Source organism: Salminus brasiliensis, chromosome 14 (genome assembly GCF_030463535.1).
Source record: "Salminus brasiliensis chromosome 14, fSalBra1.hap2, whole genome shotgun sequence".
Classification (NCBI taxonomy): Eukaryota; Metazoa; Chordata; class Actinopteri; order Characiformes; family Bryconidae; genus Salminus; species Salminus brasiliensis.
In genome coordinates, this window is record NC_132891.1 from 510,472 (window position 1) to 536,251 (window position 25,780).

The window sequence follows — 25,780 nt, forward strand, 5'->3', positions numbered from 1 at the left end:
TTGAGTGTGTGTGTGTACTGGTGTAACTGTACTGGTTGAGTGTGTGTTTACTGGTGTAGCTGTACTGGTTGAGAGAGTGTGTGTTTACTGGTGTAACTGTACTGGTTGAGTGTGTGTGTGTACTGGTGTAACTGTACTGGTTGAGTGTGTGTTTACTGGTGTAGCTGTACTGGTTGAATGTGTGTTTACTGGTGTAACTGTACTGGTTGAGTGTGTGTTTACAGGTGTAGCTGTACTGGTTGAGTGTGTGTGTACTGGTGTAACTGTACTGGTTGAGTGTGTGTTTACTGGTGTAGCTGTACTGGTTGAGTGTGTGTTTACTGGTGTAGCTGTACTGGTTGAATGTGTGTTTACTGGTGTAACTGTACTGGTTGAGTGTGTGTTTACTGGTGTAGCTGTACTTGTTGAGTGTGTGTTTACTGGTGTAGCTGTACTGGTTGAATGTGTGTTTACTGGTGTAACTGTACTGGTTGAGTGTGTGTTTACTGGTGTAACTGTACTGGTTGAGTGTGTGTTTACTGGTGTAACTGTACTGGTTAAGTGTGTGTTTACTGGTGTAGCTGTACTGGTTGAGAGAGTGTGTGTTTACTGGTGTAACTGTACTGGTTGAGTGTGTGTTTACTGGTGTAGCTGTACTGGTTGAATGTGTGTTTACTGGTGTAACTGTACTGGTTGAGTGTGTGTTTACTGGTGTAACTGTACTGGTTGAGTGTGTGTTTACTGGTGTAGCTGTACAGGTTGAGTGTGTGTTTACTGGTGTAAATGCTCCTCCAGCGTGAGGGTGGTGTGTGTTCACACTATTAGTCTATAATTCCATATTTTAATTTAATTAGTTTAGACAGTAATCAAGGATTTCAATAATTAAAGTCTTGGCTACACCTGCATTTCCACTGTTCTTAATGATTTGGCTGCTTTTCACAGGGCATGAACATCACAGTGGTTAAGTGAGGGTTTGTGTATGTACTGTGTTTATATAACACTTTATTTATATATATTTATTATTATATATATTTCAGTTCAGCAATAAATACATGTTGGCCTGCAAAGCTGCAGAGTCGACATCAGACTGTTCAACAAATATTAATAAACAATTTCATAAACACTATCAGAGGCGGGAAGTCCAGGTCCAGACAGTAAATCCACCCCACTGTTTTCTGGAGCTACATTTCTGCTACGTTTAAACAACATAATGAACATTTGTGACAAAAGTATCCAGACACCCGCAGTGTTCCTCCAGAAATCAAGGGTATCCGTCGGGAGTTAGCCATTCTCCTTTACTGCAGCAATAGCCTTTACTCTCCAAGAGTGTGATGAGGATTTGATTGCATTTAGCCCCATGAAAGCATTTCGTTTTGGCTCACAGATGCTGGTACGATCAGCTAAGTCAAGTCATGGTTGGTGCTTCTTCAGTTTTACACTGGAGCTACTTCACCAATTAGCATGGAGCTAACTTCATGTCTCAGTCACCGGTCAAACCGGTGTGGTGGTGTTCAGTATGTGCTTTCTGACAGGGATTTAGGCATACAGATAGCACCATGCTAATTGGTGTACATATGTTTCAAAGACGTGTTAGCTACATTAGCCTTGTAGCTCCAGTGTAAAGCCAATAAAGCAAAGTGCTGTTTAAAATGGCTAAAGGCATCTGAACCTCCGCTCTAGGCGAGGTTAATGCTGTGAAGTGTGTGAGCTAAGAGTCTGCAGGACGCTCTTGAGGACACTGATGAAGCACCTGATGGCCTGCTTGTTTTCCGGCTGCTGTTTAACCGACACCAGCAGGGTGCCCTCATTTTCTGGTTCCTCCGGCGCCCTTTGGAGGAGCTCGGCCAGAATCACCGTCCCGCCTGACCGGCTGTACATGTAGGCCTTCCAGGGCACAGCTTCGGGGCGGCTGAAGGCCAGCGTCTGGACCTTTACCAGTTGAAAGGCTGCATGCAACATCTCTGGAGGGTCGGTGGGACGAGGGATCTCCAACACCTGCTGGTGGACCACCTGCAGCTCCAACCACAGTCTTTCAAAGGCCTTGTGGGATATCAGAGCACCTGTGGTCAGATTCGGTTCTGCTTCTGCGTCGCAGGACGGTGCCTCAGGTTCTGCTGACATTGATGAGAACAGAAATAAAGATCATCATCAGACTGATCAGACAAACTTTAAGGGGCTGATACCTCACTGGTGGGGTAAAGGCTTCCATTACTGGTTAGCTACATTAGCACCATAGCTTCAGTGCTAATTGGTGGGGTATTAGCTTCCATTACTGGTTAGCTACATTAGCCCCATATCTTCAGTGCTAATTGGTGGGGTATTAGCTTCCATTACTGGTTAGCTACATTAGCCCCATAGCTTCAGTGCTAATTGGTGGGGTATTAGCTTCCATTAATCTAATGCGACTTTCAATAACCCAGTACGACCAGTATGTGTCTGCCTCACCTGCACTCAGGCTCTGCTCAGCTGGGTCAAACCCGAGCTCCTCCTCCTCTGCTCTGTGGAGCTGCTGGGTGGAGAGCTCAACTGAAACGTTCTCTAGACAGGCCTCGGTTCCGCACAGCGAGCCGAGCGTGTTGAAGCTGGATGCCCAGAGACTGACTGGCTCCTCTGGACGCCCAGCCAGAACGGTCATGGACGGGTCAGACTTTGGCCCCAGCAGAACGCTTCGGGTTTTGTCTGGTCCGCTCTGCAGCAGCCTGTAATAGAGGACAGCTCGGTCCCGGACACACATATCAGCCTCCTCCTCTAAAACAACAACAAACACAAAACAGCAGGTTTCAGTCACCCAGTGAACCGCTCAGAGGCAGGAGAACCAGCAGATACACTGTCTGGACAAAAGTATTGGGACACCTGCTCATTCACTGCTTCTTCTAAAAAAGGTATTAAAAGAGTTTCTCCTGCTTTTGTTGGAGTAACTGTCTCTACTGTCAGCAATTATTAATCATTTATTAATCTGTGTCAGCAATGGGTGCAGCTTAATGAAGCTGAATGCATTCAAAAGAAGGGGTGTCCACAAACATTTGGACATATAGTGGAGGTAAGCTAATGCAGGTTAATTAATTAATTCCGCCCCCACCCTTTCTCAGAATGTTTATTTTATTATAGTCTTTATTTTTCTATTTAAGTTATTCATATATTTCCATTAAACACTTAAACACACTCATTTTATTTTTTATTTTCTATTTAATGTTTTACATACATGATTTATTATATTTCACTGTGAAGCACTTTGAGCTGCATTCTGTATGTATGGAGGTGTGTTAGAGATTTTTTACAGATTTCTGAACTGATGATGTGTCTAACAGTGGAAATCGCCTTTTTTTAAAACCTAGCTCTGCATTTTGGTTCTAACTTGTTCACGAACCTTAGAAAACCTACTCAACGTGATCCGTCACGTCTACCTGCCCACTGTTAAAGCCGCTGTAATTTTCCAGCCTAAAAACACTCTGATTACTCAGTCTGCACAATACAGCTAGATCACTGGGGTCTTTAGTGACAGCTGCACCATACACAGTCCGCACGGCTGGGTTCGGAGAGCAGTGAGTGTGTGTGTGTGTGTTTAAGGCTGGGTGTGGTGATGTTTAAGTAGCGCAGATTTCTAAAGCTTTATGGCAGAAACTGAACATGTGATCTAGTGAAGTTTGCACTGCTGACTACTAACTAAGCGTTTAGGAGGATTCAGAGTTCAGACTGGTTTACTGACTCTGCCCTGAAGAACAGGGCTAACTCACGCGATTCAGCTTTAACTGAAATAAACTGAATTGGAATCTGAAACTGTGAACTTTAAACAGGTTTTAAGAAGTGTGTGTGTGTGTGTGTGTGTGTGTGTGTGTGTGTGTGTGTGTGAGAGAGAGAGAGAGAGAGAGAGAGAGAGAGAGAGAGAGAGAGAGTACCGATGCAGTAGTGAAACAGTCGGCCCAGCATGTCCTGCATCTCAGCTGGTCGGGATAAAAACAGCTTCACCGCTGCGCTCAGCAGCTCCATCTTCACCAACGAGGAGAGCTCCACCTTCAGAGTGTCTATAAAACCCTCCAGCACATAGGGGGCGCTACTGATGCGCTCTCCATGAACACCCAGCAGCCACAACAGAGCCTGCTTCCCCTGCGAGACAGACAGAGTGTGTGTGTGTGTGTGTGTGTGTGTGTGTGTGTGTGTGTGTGTGTGTGTGTGTGTGAGTGAGTGGGGGAGAGAGAGAGAGAGAGAGAGATTAAGTTCATCGTGAATTGCTTCGGTTTGTGCAGCTAATCAATATTAATCACAAAAAATTGAGATTAATCACATTCCTGTAGTTAATTGTGATTAATTACATCAGGCTGCACATTAAACCAAGACTAATCACTCCCGTTTATATATTATATTATATTATATATAAAAGACATTTAGAAAAGTGCTCTATTTTGTGTATCTGAGGTAAACAGGCTTGCATAGTTTCTGCAGCATGTTAAACAGCATGTTAGGCTGCTGGTCATAATGTTTTGCTTCATTAGAGTGGGCTGAGAAGCTGAAACTCTCTGCAGCCAAACGTCCTAATGAGCATACAGCAGAACGGCTGCAGCATGGAAATCAATGCAAATCAATCATTTGCATTTCCAGGTCTGATGCAAATTCAGCAGCACGAGGTTAAACGAGACTTGCCTCGTTATCCTGAAGGGTTTCATCACAGCCTTCCACAGCCTTACACACCGGCCCGGTGCTCTGAGGGCAGAACCACACCAAGTCCCTGAACGTCTGGATCACCGCTACACAGAACAGCAAACAGCGAAACCAGGAAACAAACAAACAAACAAACAAACAAACAAACAGACAGACAGACAGACAGACAGACAGACAGACAGAGAGTGAAACATAACCTGGATATCTTCTGTTGTTAAACTGGTTCCAGTAGTAGGAGCGACTGGGCTTCTCTTGTTCTCACAGTAACACTATCTACCAGTTCTCCCTCCCATCTGACAGATATTTCTCCAGATCCCCCCTGAAGACGCCCGAGTGTGTGTGATGACTGAGGTGTGTGTGAAGTCCCAGAATTCACTCCTATGTTATCTGACTCTCCTCTAGGTGGCGTAACAGAGCACCAATTAGAAGCAGATCAGCTTCAACTCACAGTGAGAGCTAGCCAGGTTAACGTACAGCCTCCAAACATGGTGGATCAGGAGTGTACTGTAGATGTGATGGTGGGTCAGTCAGGAGTGTACTGTAGATGTGATGGTGGGTCAGTCAGGAGTGTACTGTAGATGTGATGGTGGGTCAGTCAGGAGTGTACTGTAGATGTGATGGTGGGTCAGGAGTGTACTGTAGATGTGATGGTGGGTCAGGAGTGTACTGTAGAAGTGATGGTGGGTCAGTCAGGAGTGTACTGTAGATGTGATGGTGGGTCAGTCAGGAGTGTACTGTAGATGTGATGGTGGGTCAGGAGTGTACTGTAGAAGTGATGGTGGGTCAGAAGTGTACTGTAGATGTGATGGTGGGTCAGTCAGGAGTGTACTTTAGAAGTGATGGTGGGTCAGGAGTGTACTGTAGAAGTGATGGTGGATCAGGAGAGTACTGTAGATGTGATGGTGGATCAGTCAGGAGAGTACTGTAGATGTGATGGTGGGTCAGTCAGGAGTGTACTGTAGATGTGATGGTGGGTCAGTCAGGAGTATACTGTAGATGGGATGGTGGGTCAGTCAGAAGTGTACTGTAGATGTGATGGTGGGTCAGGAGTGTACTGTAGATGTGATGGTGGGTCAGGAGTGTACTGTAGATGTGATGGTGGGTCAGTCAGGAGTGTACTGTAGATGTGATGGTGGGTCAGTCAGGAGTGTACTGTAGATGTGATGGTGGGTCAGGAGTGTACTGTAGATGTGATGGTGGGTCAGTCAGGAGTGTACTGTAGATGTGATGGTGGGTCAGTCAGGAGTGTACTGTAGATGTGATGGTGGGTCAGGAGTGTACTGTAGAAGTGATGGTGGGTCAGAAGTGTACTGTAGATGTGATGGTGGGTCAGTCAGGAGTGTACTGTAGATGTGATGGTGGGTCAGTCAGGAGTGTACTGTAGATGTGATGGTGGGTCAGGAGTGTACTGTAGAAGTGATGGTGGGTCAGAAGTGTACTGTAGATGTGATGGTGGGTCAGTCAGGAGTGTACTGTAGATGTGATGGTGGGTCAGTCGTGTACTGTAGATGTGATGGTGGGTCAGGAGCGTACTGTAGATGTGATGGTGGGTCAGTCAGCAGTGTACTGTAGATGTGATGGTGGGTCAGCAGTGTACTGTAGATCTGATGGTGGGTCAGGAGTGTACTGTAGATCTGATGGTGGGTCAGGAGTGTACTGTAGATGTGATGGTGGGTCAGTCAGCAGTGTACTGTAGATGTGATGGTGGGTCAGTCAGGAGCATACTGTAGATGTGATGGTGGGTCAGCCAGGAGTGTACTGTAGATGTGATGGTGGGTCAGGAGTGTACTGTAGATGTGATGGTGGGTCAGTCAGGAGTGTACTGTAGATGTGATGGTGGGTCAGGAGTGTACTGTAGATGTGATGGTGGGTCAGGAGTGTACTGTAGATGTGATGGTGGGTCAGGAGTGTACTGTAGATCTGATGGTGGGTCAGGAGTGTACTGTAGATTTGATGGTGGGTCAGTCAGGTGCGTACTGTAGATGTGATGGTGGGTCAGTCAGAAGTGTACTGTAGATGTGATGGTGGGTCAGTCAGGAGTGTACTGTAGATGTGATGGTGGGTCAGTCAGGAGCGTACTGTAGATGTGATGGTGGGTCAGTCAGCAGTGTACTGTAGATGTGATGGTGGGTCAGGAGCGTACTGTAGATGTGATGGTGGGTCAGGAGTGTACTGTAGATGTGATGGTGGGTCAGTCAGCAGTGTACTGTAGATGTGATGGTGGGTCAGTCAGGAATGTACTGTAGATGTGATGGTGGGTCAGGAGCGTACTGTAGATGTGATGGTGGGTCAGGAGTGTACTGTAGATGTGATAGTAATAAGGTCTAGTTGGGTTTGAGGGGGCTGAGATCTGCTGTTCTACTTTGTGGTGTAAAATAAATGGACAGTGTGACACAGCAGCCTCTTTTCACTGGTCATAAGTATTTAGACCCAGATTTTGATGTTTTAGGTGGGAAAGTCAACAAACAGTTCAGAACTGTACTGAGTTTGTATGGATTTACCAGACTATTTACTGACAGAGTGTTACAGCGCCCCCCTCAGTGTGGGACAGTAAACCTCCTAGCTTCAGGGCCAGTAGGTGGGGTGTGAGCTACATTAGGCTTGTAGCTTCAGTGTAAAACTAAATGACAGATATTACAGGATAATCTCTTACCGGAAGTGATGTGCTCTTGTTTCAGTGCCAGAAGTCCGGTCAGAATGTCCAGACACTTCTCAGTGTAGGTCCGTCCGATACGACCTTCAGGGGAGAAGGAGAGTCGGTTAGAGAGTTGTTCTGCTGAGGAACCCAGCATGAATTCCTCTGTTCAACAGTAACACACTGAACAGGAGGATCCGAGCGCTAAACAGCGGCAGGGCTAAACCACAGAAGAGCTGCTGAAGAAAATGCAGAGTGCAATTTAAGCAAGTGACGGAAATGGTCAGGCTGCTGTAAGACAAGATATTATCATGGTGGCCCAGGTGGTTGCTGTGCTGTTGCTGAGCAGTTACTAAGGTATCCCAGGTGGTTTCTACCGAGCTGCTATGCTGTTCCAAGTTGTTGCTATGCTGTTGCTGAGAAATTCCAGCCAGTTACTGTGGAACTGCAGGAGGTTGTCAGTCAAGTTTTCATATTGATGGTATCAGCATGTGGTTAATCTGGTATCCCACATGGTTGCTATGCTGTTGCTAAGCAGTATGCTAAGCTATGCCTTTTGTTTGTTATTAGGCTACTATGTCTTTCCAAGTTGTTGCTATGCTGTTGACAAGCAGTTGCCAAGGTATCCCAGGTGGGTTTTCTGGGGTTGCAAGGAGGATACTGTGCTGTTCCAAGTGGCTTCTATGCTACTGCTTCCTGGTTGCCATGGTGTTGCAGATGGTTGTTATTGGGTTGCCATGATGTAGCTAAAAGAGCAGAGATTCATACTGGATGAACAAACCTGTGTCATGTACAGTGGGGGAAAAAAATGTATTTATTCAGTCACCAATTGTGCAAGTTCACCCACTTAAAGAGATGAGAGGCTGTAATTGACATCATAGGTAGACTCAACTATGAGAGACAAAATGAGAAAAACAATCAGAAAATCACATTGTCTGATTTATAAAGAATTTATTTGTAAATAATGGTGGAAAATAAGTATTTGATCAATAACAAAAGTTCATCTCAATACTTTGTTATATATCTTTTGTTGGCAATGACAGAGGTCAAACGTTTTCTGTAAGGCTTCACAAGGTTGGCTCACACCGTTGCTGGTATGTTGGCCCATTCCTCCATGCAGATCTCCTCTAGAGCAGTGATGTTTTGGGGCTGTCAGCGGCAACACAGACTTTCAATTCCCTCCAAGGGTTTTCTATGGGGTTGAGATCTGGAGACTGGCTAGGCCACTCCAGGACCTTGAAATGCTTCTTACGAAGCCACTCCTTTGTTGCCCTGGCAGTGTGCTTGGGATCATTGTCATGCTGAAAGACCCAGTCACGTTTCATCTTCAATGCCCTTGCTGATGAAAGGTGGTTTGCACTTAAAATCTCACAATACATGGCTCCATTCATTCTTTCATGTACACGGACCAGTCGTCCTAGTCCCTTTGCAGAGAAACAGCCCCAAAGCATGATGTTGCCACCCCCATGCTTCACAGTTGGTATGGTGTTCTTTGGATGCAACTCAGCATTCACTCTCCTCCAATCACAGCGAGTTGTGTTTGTACCAAACAGTTCTACTTTGGTTTCATCTGACCATAAGACATTCTCCCAAAACTCTTCCAGAACATCCAAATGCTCTCTAGCAAACTTCAGACAGGCCGGATATGTACTGGCTTAAGCAGGGGAACACGTCTGGCACTGCAGGATCTGAGTCCCTGGCGGCGTAGTGTGTTACTGACGGTAGCCTTTGTAACGTTGGTCCAGCTTTCTGCAGGTCATTCACTAGGTCCTCCCATGTGGTTCTGGGATTTCTGCTCACCGTTCTTGTGATCATTTTGACCCCACAGGCTGAGATCTTGCGTGGAGCCCCTGATGGAGGGAGATTAGCAGTGGTCAGGTGTCTTTTATACTGTTAACCAGTTCAAACAGGTGCCATTAATACAGGTAATGAGTGGAGGACAGAGAAGCCTCTTAAAGAAGAAGTTACAGGTCTGTGACAGACAGAAATCTTGCTTGTTTGTAGGCGACCAAATACTTATTTTCCACCATTATTTGCAAATAAATTCTTTAAAGATCAGACAGTGTGATTTTCAGAATTTCTTTTCTCATTTAGTCTCTTATGATGTCAATTACAGCCTCTCTCATCTTTTTAAGTGGGAGAACTTGCACAATTGGTGACTGACTAAATACTTTTTTCCCCACTGTATGACGAGGAAGATCAGACCTGGGCCTCTTTTACCTGCAGTGTGAACTCTGAGAGCTGAAGGGGGGATAAGGAGGGGATAAGACCACTTAAACATTAACCTCCGTCTCAGCACACAGACGCCCTCCGTCCAGCTGGAGAGCTGTAATCTCCAACAAACACGGGCTCAAATCTGCCGCACTCACCTTGCTCCTTCCGGCAGCATTTCTAGATTTACACAACATCCCAAAAAGGCCAAGCTAAGCAGCAGCAGCCGAACCGAGACTGAGAGCTTTTCATTAACCAGCTGTAACCTCCACCCGCCACCCCGCCGCCCTTATCAGAGCAGGGTGTATTACCTATAGCTGCAGTGTGTATTACCTGTAGCTGCAGTGTGTATTACCTGTAGCTGCATATCAGTGTGTATTACCTATAGCTGCAGTGTGTATTACCTATAGCTGTAGTGTGTATTACCTATAGCTGCATATCAGTGTGTATTACCTATAGCTGCAGTGTGTATTACCTATAGCTGCAGATCAGTGTGTATTACCTATAGCTGCAGTGTGTATTACCTATAGCTGCAGTGTTTAATACCTATAGCTGCAGTGTGTATTACCTGTAGCTGCAGTGTGTATTACCTGTAGCTGCATATCAGTGTGTAATACCTATAGCTGCAGTGTGTATTACCTATAGCTGCATATCAGTGTGTATTACCTATAGCTGCAGTGTGTATCACCTATAGCTGCAGTGTGTATTACCTATAGCTGCATATCAGTGTGTATTACCTATAGCTGCAGTGTGTATTACCTATAGCTGTAGTGTGTATTACCTATAGCTGCAGTGTGTATTACCTATAGCTGCAGTGTGTATTACCTATAGCTGTAGTGTGTATTACCTATAGCTGCATATCAGTGTGTATTACCTATAGCTGCAGTGTGTATTACCTATAGCTGCAGATCAGTGTGTATTACCTATAGCTGTAGTGTGTATTACCTATAGCTGCAGATCAGTGTGTATTACCTATAGCTGCAGATCAGTGTGTATTACCTATAGCTGCATATCAGTGTGTATTACCTATAGCTGCAGATCAGTGTGTAATACCTATAGCTGCAGTGTGTATTACCTATAGCTGCAGATCAGTGTGTAATACCTATAGCTGCAGTGTGTATTACCTATAGCTGCAGATCAGTGTGTAATACCTATAGCTGCAGTGTGTATTACCTATAGCTGCAGATCAGTGTGTATTACCTATAGCTGCATATCAGTGTGTATTACCTATAGCTGCAGATCAGTGTGTAATACCTATAGCTGCAGTGTGTATTACCTATAGCTGCAGATCAGTGTGTATTACCTATAGCTGCAGTGTGTATTACCTATAGCTGCAGATCAGTGTGTATTACCTATAGCTGCAGATCAGTGTGTATTACCTATAGCTGCAGTGTGTATTACCTATAGCTGCAGATCAGTGTGTATTACCTATAGCTGCAGTGTGTATTACCTATAGCTGCAGATCAGTGTGTATTACCTATAGCTGCAGTGTGTATTACCTATAGCTGCAGTGTGTATTACCTGTAGCTGCAGTGTGTATTACCTATAGCTGCAGATCAGTGTGTATTACCTATAGCTGCAGTGTGTATTACCTATAGCTGCAGAGCAGTGTGTATTACCTATAGCTGCAGTGTGTATTACCTATAGCTGCAGAGCAGTGTGTATTACCTATAGCTGCAGTGTGTATTACCTATAGCTGCAGTGTTTAATACCTATAGCTGTAGTGTTTAATACCTATAGCTGTAGTGTGTATTACCTGTAGCTGCATATCAGTGTGTAATACCTATAGCTGCAGTGTGTATCACCTATAGCTGCAGTGTGTATTACCTATAGCTGCAGTGTGTATTACCTATAGCTGTAGTGTGTATTACCTATAGCTGTAGTGTGTATTACCTATAGCTGCAGTGTGTATTACCTATAGCTGCAGATCAGTGTGTATTACCTATAGCTGCAGTGTGTATTACCTATAGCTGCAGATCAGTGTGTATTACCTATAGCTGCAGATCAGTGTGTATTACCTATAGCTGTAGTGTGTATTACCTATAGCTGCAGATCAGTGTGTATTACCTATAGCTGCAGTGTGTATTACCTGTAGCTGCATATCAGTGTGTAATACCTATAGCTGCAGTGTGTATTACCTATAGCTGCAGATCAGTGTGTATTACCTATAGCTGCAGTGTGTATTACCTATAGCTGCAGATCAGTGTGTATTACCTATAGCTGTAGTGTGTATTACCTATAGCTGTAGTGTGTATTACCTATAGCTGTAGTGTGTATTACCTATAGCTGCAGATCAGTGTGTATTACCTATAGCTGCAGTGTGTATTACCTATAGCTGCAGATCAGTGTGTATTACCTATAGCTGCAGTGTGTATTACCTATAGCTGCAGTGTGTATTACCTGTAGCTGCAGTGTGTATTACCTATAGCTGCAGATCAGTGTGTATTACCTATAGCTGCAGTGTGTATTACCTATAGCTGCAGAGCAGTGTGTATTACCTATAGCTGCAGTGTGTATTACCTATAGCTGCAGAGCAGTGTGTATTACCTATAGCTGTAGTGTTTAATACCTATAGCTGTAGTGTTTAATACCTATAGCTGTAGTGTGTATTACCTGTAGCTGCATATCAGTGTGTAATACCTATAGCTGCAGATCAGTGTGTATTACCTGTAGCTGCAGTGTGTATTACCTGTAGCTGCATATCAGTGTGTATTACCTATAGCTGCAGTGTGTATCACCTATAGCTGCAGTGTGTATTACCTATAGCTGCAGTGTGTATTACCTATAGCTGTAGTGTGTATTACCTATAGCTGCATATCAGTGTGTATTACCTATAGCTGCAGTGTGTATTACCTATAGCTGCAGATCAGTGTGTATTACCTATAGCTGCAGTGTGTATTACCTATAGCTGCAGATCAGTGTGTATTACCTATAGCTGCAGATCAGTGTGTATTACCTATAGCTGCAGTGTGTATTACCTATAGCTGCAGATCAGTGTGTATTACCTATAGCTGTAGTGTGTATTACCTATAGCTGCAGTGTGTATTACCTGTAGCTGCATATAAGTGTGTAATACCTATAGCTGCAGTGTGTATTACCTATAGCTGCAGATCAGTGTGTATTACCTATAGCTGCAGATCAGTGTGTATTACCTATAGCTGCAGTGTGTATTACCTATAGCTGCAGTGTGTATTACCTATAGCTGCAGATCAGTGTGTATTACCTATAGCTGTAGTGTGTATTACCTATAGCTGTAGTGTGTATTACCTATAGCTGCAGATCAGTGTGTAATACCTATAGCTGCAGTGTGTATCACCTATAGCTGCAGATCAGTGTGTATTACCTATAGCTGTAGTGTGTATTACCTATAGCTGCAGATCAGTGTGTATTACCTATAGCTGCAGTGTGTATTACCTATAGCTGCAGATCAGTGTGTATTACCTATAGCTGCAGTGTGTATCACCTATAGCTGCAGATCAGTGTGTATTACCTATAGCTGTAGTGTGTATTACCTATAGCTGCAGATCAGTGTGTATTACCTATAGCTGCAGATCAGTGTGTAATACCTATAGCTGCAGTGTGTATTACCTATAGCTGCAGATCAGTGTGTATTACCTATAGCTGCAGATCAGTGTGTAATACCTATAGCTGCAGTGTGTATCACCTATAGCTGCAGATCAGTGTGTATTACCTATAGCTGTAGTGTGTATTACCTATAGCTGCATATCAGTGTGTATTACCTATAGCTGCAGATCAGTGTGTAATACCTATAGCTGCAGTGTGTATTACCTATAGCTGCAGATCAGTGTGTATTACCTATAGCTGCAGATCAGTGTGTAATACCTATAGCTGCAGTGTGTATTACCTATAGCTGCAGATCAGTGTGTATTACCTATAGCTGTAGTGTGTATTACCTATAGCTGCAGATCAGTGTGTATTACCTATAGCTGCAGTGTGTATTACCTATAGCTGCAGATCAGTGTGTATTACCTATAGCTGCAGTGTGTATTACCTATAGCTGCAGATCAGTGTGTATTACCTATAGCTGCAATAGCTGCCTGCGCCAGTTCAGTAGACACGTCAGTGCAGTAGCTCTTCAGCTCCTCTAGAACCAGCACCACATTCTCGTCATTCACCAGCTCTACCAGGATCTCCATCTTACGGAACTTTATGTATCCGGGTTCTGAGTATCCGCAGAAGAAGCGTTTGTAATGGCTGCCGTACAGAGCTGGCTGACTGCGCAGAACCTGCTGCACGTGACACAGTCCAGCAAAGCACAGCTCACGTGACGCAGAGCCGCAGGTGGCCAGCAGGGGGCCGCGGGCACGAGTAAGGGCATCGGCCTGCACGGCAGGGTGGGCGGCAGCTAAGTGCAGAAAGAGGCGGAGCGTGGCGGCCATGACGGGCGCGTGAGCGCTGTGTAGAAACCCGTCCAGCAGGCTCAGGATGTCGAAGAGCTCGTCATCACTGCGAGGACGGTAGCGAAGGAGGAAGGTCAGAACCTCACTCTGAGCCCAGCTGTCCAAATCCTTCAACCTGTAAACACAGGAGTAGACCATCATGACCGATCTACTGACCTGTAAACACACACTGTAGATACTCCAGCGTTTACACAGAGGTTTAGTTATGCTGTTAAGAAATCATTGATTATCTATTATTGATATTGTGATGAGCTTTTCAGTAGTTAGCAAGTCAGTGAAAAATCCCAGTATCCTGATTGATCTCTGGTCCAGATTCAGTCGATCAGACCAAACCGCAACAGGAGATGCTAGGCTAATGATGCTAACAAGCGCAAGTCTCTCAGAGCTCCTCCAGATCTTCATCAGCTGATAGATGGATGAGGTTTAGGAGATGGTGGGACTGACTTTAGTCTAGAACCCCAAACAGAACCAGAACCACAGAGCTGAGGAACACTGGAGGAACCAGAACCACCTTCACCTCAGCACAGTGTGTGTATCACTCCGCCCACTGTGCTCCGGTCTGAGAGAGGAGCAGCTCTACAGAGCGGGACGTGATGAGGAGGAGAACGTAGCTCCGGTTCTAGATTCAGTGTTGGAATAAGGTCTATTTATAATGATGTAGTATTTAGTTTATGTAGCTTCTCGATTGATCTTTGACGTAAATACATTTTTGTTTTTGGGGGCGTGTTCACAAAGATGAGTGATTGGTGACAGTCTAATTCCAGTGTTTGTTAGCAGTGTTAGCCTAGCGTCTCCTGTTGTAAACTGTAGAAGCTCACGTCAGACTCCGAACAGGTCTGATCTGATCGGCTGAATCTGGATCCGAGATCAATCAGGAGACTGGGATTTACTGCAGATCTGCTCCTTTAAATGCGGAAGGTGGTTCCAGCAGCTCATCAACCTTTATATCCAATCTTCCAATTATGTCATAAAAATAAGCGACCAAGCACTGACTAATTAATATGATATTATGATTATTATGATATCAAGTCCAAATGTAGAAAGCCTGAACTGAACTGCTGAAACAGGTCAGTTAACATGGTCAGTTACGGGAGTTAGAGATCACAGGTGTGTCTGACCTGTTGAGCAGGTGATGTGCGATCGGTTTGTTGATAACCACTCCCCCTTCGTCTCGCAGGATCTCCTCCAGCGCTCGGAGACAGTTCACCATGACGACGGGGTCCTGGTCCCTCAGCAGAGCATACAGTTCATTCACCATGCTGGGATCTGCAGAGACACATTCATCACACAGCTCAGTCCATTCAAACCCTTACACACACTACATGTCCAAAAGTTTGTGGACACCAACTTATAATGAATGCATTCAGCTACTTTAAGCTGCACTCATTGCTGACACAGATGTGCAAATGCACACACAGCTTGTCTAGTTCCTGTAGAGAAGAAGTACTGCCAATAGAATAGGACTCTCTGGAGCAGATCAACAGGAACAGGCCTAGAGGGGTATAAAGCCCCCCAGCATTGAGCTAGCTGACATCCTGACCTCACTAACGCTCTTGTGGATGAATGCAATCAAATCCTCACAGCAATGCACCTCCAAAATCTAGTAGAAAGTCTTCTTCTCTGGACAGTAGAGATAGAACAGAAGCAGGAGAAACTCTTTTAAGAACTCTTTCAGAAGAAACAGTGAATGAGCAGGTGTCCCAATACTTCTGTCAAAATAGTGTATCTCAGTGTTGGGTGGAGGCTGTGGTGTTGTACCTATCTTAGTGTTGGGTGGAGGCTGTGGTGTTGTACCTATTTCAGTGTTGGGTGGAGGCAGTGGTGTTTTACCTATCTCAGTGTTGGGTGGAGGTATCTCAGTGTTGGGTGGAGGCTGTGGTGTTGTACCTATCTCAGTGTTGAGTGGAGGCTGTGGTGTTGTACCTATCTCAGTGTTGGGTTGAAGGCTATGCATTTTAGCACAGCCCAGCACGGCCACTCTCCTCACGTAGGACGCTTTGTCCCTCAGGCCGTTCAGAATGGGCTGCTGGATGTATTCGGTTATTCCCGGCATCCTAAAACCAAAACACCATAAGGAGGACAAACACCGTCTAGAACCTTCTGTAGAACCATGACAGACCTTTATAAAGCCACATACCTGAGGTTGCACATGTTTCTCAGAGCCAGCCCGCGCACCATCGGGTTCGGGTCAGCGCAGTCTTTCCGCAGGGTGTTGATGGCCAGCAGGGCCAGGTCAGGTTTGTGGCCGGCGTAGGTGACCATGTAGAGGTAAACCAGCTTCTTCTGGACAATGTCCACTGTAGCACTAGCCTTCACCATGTCCATAAACAGAGACGAGACATCCAGACCCTGAGTCATCGACCTGAAATCCAAACAATTTACAGAACAAAGACTTTTATGTTCAGACTGTTTGTTTGTTCTAATGCAGAACACCCGAGCTGACCCCTCTGTGCCTGCTGGACCAGGCCTGATTAGGTTCTGGTCCTTATGGACAAAAGTATTGAGACGCCTGCTTTTTCATTGTTTTGTTTTGTTTTTTTAAGGGTATTAAAGAGCTGATCCTGCTTCTGTTGGAGTAACTGTCTCTACTGTCCAGAGAAGAAGACTTTCTACTGGATTCTGGAGGAGGAGCATTGCTGTGAGGATTTGATTGCATTCAGCCATAATGAGTGTTAGGGAGGTCAGGATGTTGGATGATCACCTCTCTACCTCATCATCCTCAACTCATCCCACTCAAAAAAGTACTGGATGGAGCTCCACCACCATCATTCCAGAGAACACAATGCTGAAGCCCAATGCTGGGGGGCTTTATACCCCTCTAGCCCACGCCTGGCATTATTAGGCAGCATGGAGCCAATAGGGTCATGATGTTGATCCGCTCCAGAGAGTCCTATTCTATTGGCAGTACTTCTTCTCTACAGGGACTAGACAAGCTGTGTGTGCATTTGCACATCTGTGTCAGCAATGGGTGCAGCTTAAAGTAGCTGAAACATTTGGACATGTGGTTTATGTTTTAATGAAAGTGTATGGTTTAGATCATCAGTCTCCAAAAGCTAAAGAACCCGTGGAACCCGGGTACTGACCTGATAACACGGGTGATGTAGTTTCTATACCGGAGCCGGTCAGCCTGGATGTTTGGGTTAGACAGCGCCCTCTTCAGGTCCTTGACCACCTCCTCTGAACCAAAATACGGCATCCTGTCTGATTGTGGATCCCTGAGAGAACGCCATCAGAACAGTGTCAGAAAATCCATCAGGTAACAATACATCAACACAACAATACATGTATATAACACACACACACACACACACATCTAGTACACTGCTGAAGGTATGTAGAGGTACCTAACAGAGTCTGGGCTGTCAAAGCAATTGCATGGCAACCACCCAGGACACCACAGCAGCTGCTTAGCAACATCATAGCAACCACCCAGCATAGCAACCACATATCAACATCCAGTGACCACCTTAGACTTGCTTTAGCTGCACAATTACATTGAATTTTCTGAAGAAATTGTTCTCAAATGTTCATTATTAATAATATTATTCACAATAAAGCTATTATTATTATTATTATGATTATACTTATTATACTGCTATGATTATTATCATTCATTCTAATCTGATATATGTTTTAAATAATACAGAACTGAAGACAAAAGAGAAGCTATTCAGACAGAGGACCACAGCTTCTCTACTGTCTGATAACTACGTCCTGGATCAGAGTTAGATTTATTACTGATTATTAATTACTGATCATTACTGACACAGATATGAGCTCATACAGAGGTCAGCTGGGTCACTAATCTTATATAAACAAGACTCTCTGAATCGGTCCGGGTCTGAAAGGCGTGTTAAGGCAGGGGTGAACAGCAGCCTGGAGAGGGCCGAGCGCAGCCTCCGATTTGTTTGCTGTGCTGGAAAACAGCTTCAGCTACGGCTCAAAGTCCAGCTCCTGCAAACACTGACCGCTCCACCCCTCCATACCACCGGCACTGCCACACTCCCACTGTTACACACCATCCCACTGTTACACACACTCCCACTGTTACACACCATCCCACTGTTACACACACATACTGCTGAACTGTAACTACACACACTCCCACTGTTACACACACCATCCCACTGTTACACACACCATCCCACTGTTACACACCATCCCACTGTTACACACCATCCCACTGTTACACACACTCCCACTGTTACACACACATACTGCTGAACTGTAACTACACACACTCCCACTGTTACACACACCATCTCACTGTTACACACCATCCCACTGTTACACACCATCCCACTGTTACACACCATCCCACTGTTACACACACCATCTCACTGTTACACACACTCCCACTGTTACACACACCATCCCACTGTTACACACACATACTGCTGAACTGTAACTACACACACCATCCCACTGTTACACACCATCCCACTGTTACACACACTCCCACTGTTACACACACTCCCACTGTTACACACACCATCTCACTGTTACACACACTCCCACTGTTACACACCATCCCACTGTTACACACCATCCCACTGTTACACACACATACTGCTGAACTGTAACTACACACACTCCCACTGTTACACACACCATCCCACTGTTACACACACTCCCACTGTTACACACCATCCCACTGTTACACACACATACTGCTGAACTGTAACTACACACCATCCCACTGTTACACACCATCCCACTGTTACACACCATCCCACTGTTACACACACATACTGCTGAACTGTAACTACACACACTCCCACTGTTACACACACCATCCCACTGTTACACACCATCCCACTGTTACACACACATACTGCTGAACTGTAACTACACACACTCCCACTGTTACACACACCATCCCACTGTTACACACCATCCCACTGTTACACACACATACTGCTGAACTGTAACTACACACACTCCCACTGTTACACACACCATCTCACTGTTACACACCATCCCACTGTTACACACACTCCCACTGTTACACACACCATCCCACTGTTACACACCATCCCACTGTTACACACACATACTGCTGAACTGTAACTACACACACTCCCACTGTTACACACACCATCTCACTGTTACACACCATCCCACTGTTACACACCATCCCACTGTTACACACACCATCTCACTGTTACACACACTCCCACTGTTACACACCATCCCACTGTTACACACACATACTGCTGAACTGTAACTACACACACTCCCACTGTTACACACACCATCTCACTGTTACACACACCATCTCACTGTTACACACCATCCCACTGTTACACACCATCTCACTGTTACACACCATCTCACTGTTACACACACCATCCCACTGTTACACACACATACTGCTGAACTGTAACTACACACACTCTCACTGTTACACACCATCCCACTGTTACACACACTCCCACTGTTACACACACTCCCACTGTTACACACACCATCTCACTGTTACACACACACCCACTGTTACACACCATCCCACTGTTACACACACTCCCACTGTTACACACACTCCCACTGTTACACACACTCCCACTGTTACACACCATCCCAGTTACACACACCATCCCAGTTACACACACCATCCCACTGTTACACACCATCCCAGTTACACACACCATCCCACTGTTACACACACACCCACTGTTACACACCCTCCCACTGTTACACACACACTCCCACTGTTACACACACCATCCCACTGTTACACACCATCCCACTGTTACACACCATCCCACTGTTACACACACCATCCCACTGTTACACACACACCCACTGTTACACACACACCCACTGTTACACACACTCCCACTGTTACACACACTCCCACTGTTACACACACACCCACTGTTACACACACTCCCACTGTTACACACACCATCTCACTGTTACACACACTCCCACTGTTACACACCATCCCACTGTTACACACACACTCCCACTGTTACACACACTCCCACTGTTACACACCATCCCACTGTTACACACCATCTCACTGTTACACACCATCTCACTGTTACACACACTCCCACTGTTACACACACCATCTCACTGTTACACACACCATCTCACTGTTACACACACTCCCACTGTTACACACACCATCCCACTGTTACACACCATCTCACTGTTACACACCATCTCACTGTTACACACACTCCCACTGTTACACACCATCCCACTGTTACACACACATACTGCTGAACTGTAACTACACACACTCCGTTTATTACAGATATATCCCAGCATAATTAAGCCTTAACAAATCATTAATAACACAGGAAGTTAAATTAGTTTAGTTAATTAAAAGTTAATTAACTAAACTTATGTTGCAGACATAATATTTGTAGGGTCAATATGAAATAATACTAATGATAAAAACAATAACACTAATAACAATGAGGTAAATAAAGGTTTTGACTCTTTTTGAATGCTGTGATAATGTGAAGATTAATATTAAGATTTTTAAACGTGCATTAGTATCGATAGTATCGATAAATGAACTGAACCGATCGTTACACCCGTTTCGAATCCGGTAGGGGGCGCAATGACCGCCGCTCTGAACTGCCTGTCGGGTCATATTAGCTGCTAATGCATTTTTAATGTTTTACAGTTTTAATGTTTATTAAGTGTAATTACAGAGGTGCCACACTAACCCCACGAGCTAAACCCCCAAACACGCTTTATAACCCGCTTCACAATGATGAAAACACCCCAAATCCAACCTCGTCTTACTGAAATACCTCCAATATTATTATTATCATTATTATTATTATTATCATTATTACTATTATTATTATTATTATTACTGGCACTTATTGCCCGGACTGTTTGATCTGCTACTTAAACTAATGAAATAATCAGAACTGAATCAGGAGGAGCAGCATTAGCATTAGCTGTTAGCATTAGCTGTTAGCATTAGCTGTTAGCATTAGCGAGATTAACCCTGATCTGTAGGTTTTAAACCGGGTGTGACGTTTTCTCCCCTAATCTCAGGATTAAAGATGATCTCACCTCCTGAACCATCAAGCTGGGATTCCTCTTTTTACAGAAAACGGATTAAAATCCCTGGGAATATTAAATCACGGAGAAACCCGGTAAACAGCCGTGAACCCAGACTCAGCACCGCGCTTCCCTCCTGGATTCAAAATAAGAGTCTTTTCAAGCTCGTCAGAGAGCTACAACTTTAATATTTCAGTAATCCGTTTGGGTAAATAAAGATAATACCAGCCAAACAAAACAGTTTTTACAACAATAAACCGATACAGAGCAGAATTGACCGTTTAGATGAATAAATGTGATCCGTTCATCTCTTCATCAGAATGGTTCTTGTTTGCGTTTTATATTTTAGCTGGTTTATAAGTAATCTGTAGCAAACAGTCATGTATTTATTGTAATTACTACATTAATAAAAAACTGAAGTAATAATGACTGATATGTAACTGATATTTTAGGAAAAGAGGGTATGTTGGTGGTTTGTGTTCAGCTTCAGTTTGAGCTGCTGAATGTTGTTTAGGTGGGGGGAGGTGGAGGTGGGGAGGTGGAGGTGGGGGGGAGGGGGAGAGGGGGAGGTGGGGAGGTTGGAGGCGCTGTGTTGTGAGCGTCACTAGATGGCGCTCTAACGCAGAGAGAAGCCTCAGTCTCCAGAGCTGCACGCTCACTTCACCTACAGCCCATCAGCTGAAGACGTTCCCGTGGTGATTTCCTTCAGCTAAAATGGTTTCCATGGTGATTACCTTCATCTAAAGTGGTTACCATCGCAATTTCATTTGACTGACATGGTTCCCATGGTGATTTTCTTTGTTAGCAGTAAATAAATATAAGTTGGATTGTTGCACAGGTTCAGAATCCCAGTAAGAATCCCAGTAAAAACCCCAGTAAGAATCCCAGTCAGAACCCCAGTCAGAACCCCAGTAAGAACCCCAGTCAGAATCCCAGTAAGAACCCCAGTAAGAATCCCAGTCAGAACCCCAGTAAGAATCCCAGTCAGAACCCCAGTCAGAACCCCAGTCAGAATCCCAGTAAGAACCCCAGTAAGAACCCCAGTAAGAATCCCAGTAAAAACCCCAGTCAGAATCCCAGTCAGAATCCCAGTCAGAATCCCAGTAAGAACCCCAGTCAGAATCCCAGTCAGAACCCCAGTAAGAATCCCACTAAGAACCCCAGTAAGAATCACAGTAAGAAACCCAGTAAGAACCCCAGTAAGAATCCCAGTAAGAATCCCAGTAAGAATCCCACTAAGAACCCCACTAAGAACCCCAGTAAGAATCCCAGTAAGAATCCCAGTCAGAACCCCACTAAGAACCCCAGTAAAAACCCCAGTAAGAATCCCAGTAAGAATCCCAGTAAGAATCCCAGTCAGAACCCCACTAAGAACCCCAGTAAAAACCCCACTAAGAACCCCAGTAAGAATCCCAGTAAGAATCCCAGTCAGAACCCCAGTAAGAACCCCAGTAAAAACCACAGTAAGAATCCCAGTCAGAACCCCAGTCAGAACCCCAGTCAGAACCCCAGTAAGAATCCCAGTCAGAACCCCAGTAAGAATCCCAGTAAGAACCCCAGTAAGAACCCCAGTAAAAACCCCAGTCAGAACCCCAGTCAGAACCACAGTAAGAATCCCAGTCAGAACCCCAGTCAGAACCCCAGTAAAAACCCCAGTCAGAACCCCAGTAAGAATCCCAGTAAGAACCCCAGTAAGAACCCCACTAAGAACCCCAGTAAGAACCCCAGTAAGAACCCCAGTCAGAACCCCACTAAGAACCCCAGTAAAAACCCCAGTCAGAATCCCAGTAAGAACCCCAGTCAGAACCCCAGTAAGAACCCCAGTAAAAACCCCAGTCAGAACCCCAGTAAGAACCCCACTAAGAACCCCAGTCAGAACCCCAGTAAGAATCCCAGTCAGAACCCCAGTAAGAACCCCAGTAAAAACCCCAGTCAGAACCCCAGTAAGAACCCCACTAAGAACCCCAGTAAGAACCCCAGTAAGAACCCCAGTCAGAACCCCACTAAGAACCCCAGTAAGAACCCCAGTAAGAACCCCAGTAAAAACCCCAGTAAAAACCCCAGTAAGAATCCCAGTAAAAACCCCACTAAGAACCCCAGTAAAAACCCCAGTAAGAATCCCAGTAAGAACCCCAGTAAGAACCCCAGTAAAAACCACAGTAAGAATCCCAGTCAGAACCCCAGTCAGAACCCCAGTCAGAACCCCAGTAAGAATCCCAGTCAGAACCCCAGTAAGAATCCCAGTAAGAACCCCAGTAAGAACCCCAGTAAAAACCCCAGTCAGAACCCCAGTCAGAACCACAGTAAGAATCCCAGTCAGAACCCCAGTCAGAACCCCAGTAAAAACCCCAGTCAGAACCCCAGTAAGAATCCCAGTAAGAACCCCAGTAAGAACCCCAGTAAGGATCCCACTAAGAACCCCAGTAAAAACCCCAGTCAGAATCCCAGTCAGAACCCCAGTAAGAATTCCAGTCAGAACCCCAGTAAGAACCCCAGTAAAAACCCCAGTCAGAACCCCAGTAAGAACCCCACTAAGAACCCCAGTAAAAACCCCAGTAAGAACCCCAGTCAGAACCCCACTAAGAACCCCAGTAAGAACCCCAGTAAAAACCCCAGTAAGAATCCCAGTCAGAACCCCAGTAAGAATCCCACTAAGAATCCCAGTAAAAACCCCAGTAAGAACCCCAGTAAGAACCCCAGTAAGAATCCCAGTAAAAACCCCAGTAAGAATCCCACTAAGAATCCCAGTAAAAACCCCAGTAAGAATCCCAGTCAGAACCCCAGTAAAAACCCCAGTAAGAATCCCAGTAAGAACCCCAGTAAGAACCCCAGTAAGAATCCCAGTAAAAACCCCAGTAAGAATCCCACTAAGAATCCCAGTAAAAACCCCAGTAAGAATCCCACTAAGAACCCCAGTAAGAATCCCAGTAAGAATCCCAGTAAAAACCCCAGTAAGAACCACAGTAAGAATCCCAGTAAGAATCCCAGTAAAAACCCCAGTAAGAATCCCACTAAGAATCCCAGTAAAAACCCCAGTAAGAATCCCACTAAGAACCCCAGTAAGAATCCCAGTAAGAACCCCAGTAAGAACCCCAGTAAGAATCCCAGTAAAAACCCCAGTAAGAACCCCAGTAAGAACCACAGTAAGAACCCCAGTAAGAATCCCAGTAAGAACCCCAGTCAGAACCCCACTAAGAATCCCAGTCAGAACCCCAGTAAGAATCCCAGTCAGAACCCCAGTAAGAACCCCAGTAAGAACCCCAGTAAGAATCCCAGTAAGAACCCCAGTAAGAATCCCAGTAAGAACCCCAGTCAGAACCCCAGTAAGAACCCCAGTAAGAATCCCAGTAAGAACCCCAGTAAGAATCCCAGTCAGAACCCCAGTAAGAACCCCAGTCAGAACCCCAGTAAGAACCCCAGTAAGAACCCCAGTAAGAATCCCAGTAAGAATCCCAGTCAGAATCCCAGTCAGAACCCCAGTAAGAACCCCAGTAAGAACCCCAGTAAGAATCCCAGTAAGAACCCCAGTAAGAATCCCAGTCAGAACCCCAGTAAGAACCCCAGTAAGAACCCCACTAAGAATCCCAGTCAGAACCCCAGTAAGAATCCCAGTCAGAACCCCAGTAAGAACCCCAGTAAGAACCCCAGTAAGAATCCCAGTAAGAACCCCAGTAAGAATCCCAGTCAGAACCCCAGTAAGAACCCCAGTCAGAACCCCAGTAAGAACCCCACTAAGAATCCCAGTCAGAACCCCAGTAAGAACCCCAGTAAGAACCCCACTAAGAATCCCAGTCAGAACCCCAGTAAGAACCCCAGTAAGAACCCCACTAAGAATCCCAGTCAGAACCCCAGTAAGAATCCCAGTCAGAACCCCAGTAAGAACCCCAGTAAGAACCCCAGTAAGAATCCCAGTCAGAACCCCAGTAAGAATCCCAGTCAGAACCCCAGTAAGAATCCCAGTCAGAATCCCAGTCAGAACCCCAGTAAGAACCCCAGTAAGAACCCCAGTAAGAATCCCAGTCAGAACCCCAGTAAGAACCCCAGTAAGAACCCCAGTAAGAATCCCAGTCAGAACCCCAGTAAGAATCCCAGTCAGAAACCCAGTAAGAACCCCAGTAAGAACCCCAGTAAGAATCCCAGTCAGAACCCCAGTAAGAATCCCAGTCAGAACCCCAGTAAGAATCCCAGTCAGAATCCCAGTCAGAACCCCAGTAAGAACCCCAGTAAGAACCCCAGTAAGAATCCCAGTCAGAATCCCAGTCAGAACCCCAGTCAGAATCCCAGTCAGAACCCCAGTAAGAACCCCAGTAAGAATCCCAGTAAGAACCCCAGTAAGAATCCCAGTCAGAACCCCAGTAAGAACCCCAGTAAGAACCCCACTAAGAATCCCAGTCAGAACCCCAGTAAGAATCCCAGTCAGAACCCCAGTAAGAACCCCAGTAAGAACCCCAGTAAGAATCCCAGTAAGAACCCCAGTAAGAATCCCAGTCAGAACCCCAGTAAGAATCCCAGTCAGAATCCCAGTAAGAACCCCAGTAAGAATCCCAGTCAGAACCCCAGTAAGAATCCCAGTCAGAACCCCAGTAAGAACCCCAGTAAGAATCCCAGTAAGAATCCCAGTCAGAACCCCAGTCAGAACCCCAGTCAGAACCCCAGTAAGGGTCAGAAGAACCGGTGCCGGTTCGGCGTGCTCTGTCCTCTGTCAGCAGTCAGTAAAGCTCATAGGCTAACACGCAACAGCCAATCACAGCGTAGAACGCTCGAGTCATAGTGCCCACCATCCAATCCCGGCGAGGGAGGCGGGGCCTGGGCGGAGCAGCGCACGGAGCTCTGGGCGCCTGAAGAT

General features: G+C 45.4%; 1 protein-coding gene across 3 annotated transcripts; it reads right to left on the reverse strand.

The window, feature by feature from the left end:
• Window positions 1–820: 820 nt before the first annotated feature.
• ap4b1 (adaptor related protein complex 4 subunit beta 1) lies at window positions 821–25,763 on the reverse strand. 3 transcript variants are annotated; one of them, XM_072696417.1, is made up of 11 exons: window positions 25,713–25,763; window positions 16,986–17,117; window positions 16,040–16,264; window positions 15,826–15,956; window positions 15,021–15,168; window positions 13,521–14,017; window positions 7,289–7,372; window positions 4,618–4,721; window positions 3,876–4,083; window positions 2,425–2,727; window positions 821–2,093 (listed from the first exon to the last, which is right to left on the reverse strand). In XM_072696417.1, the coding sequence occupies exons 2-11, from the start codon at window positions 17,096–17,098 to the stop codon at window positions 1,666–1,668; spliced, it is 2,241 nt and encodes a 746-aa protein (XP_072552518.1). In that variant the 5' UTR covers window positions 17,099–17,117; window positions 25,713–25,763; the 3' UTR covers window positions 821–1,665. The 3 variants fall into 3 exon arrangements, with proteins under 3 accessions (XP_072552518.1, XP_072552519.1, XP_072552517.1); XM_072696418.1 differs by lacking the exon at window positions 25,713–25,763 and adding an exon at window positions 20,947–21,065 and having other exon boundaries at window positions 821–2,090; XM_072696416.1 differs by lacking the exon at window positions 25,713–25,763 and adding an exon at window positions 20,947–21,065.
• Between the last annotated feature and the right edge of the window lie 17 nt (window positions 25,764–25,780).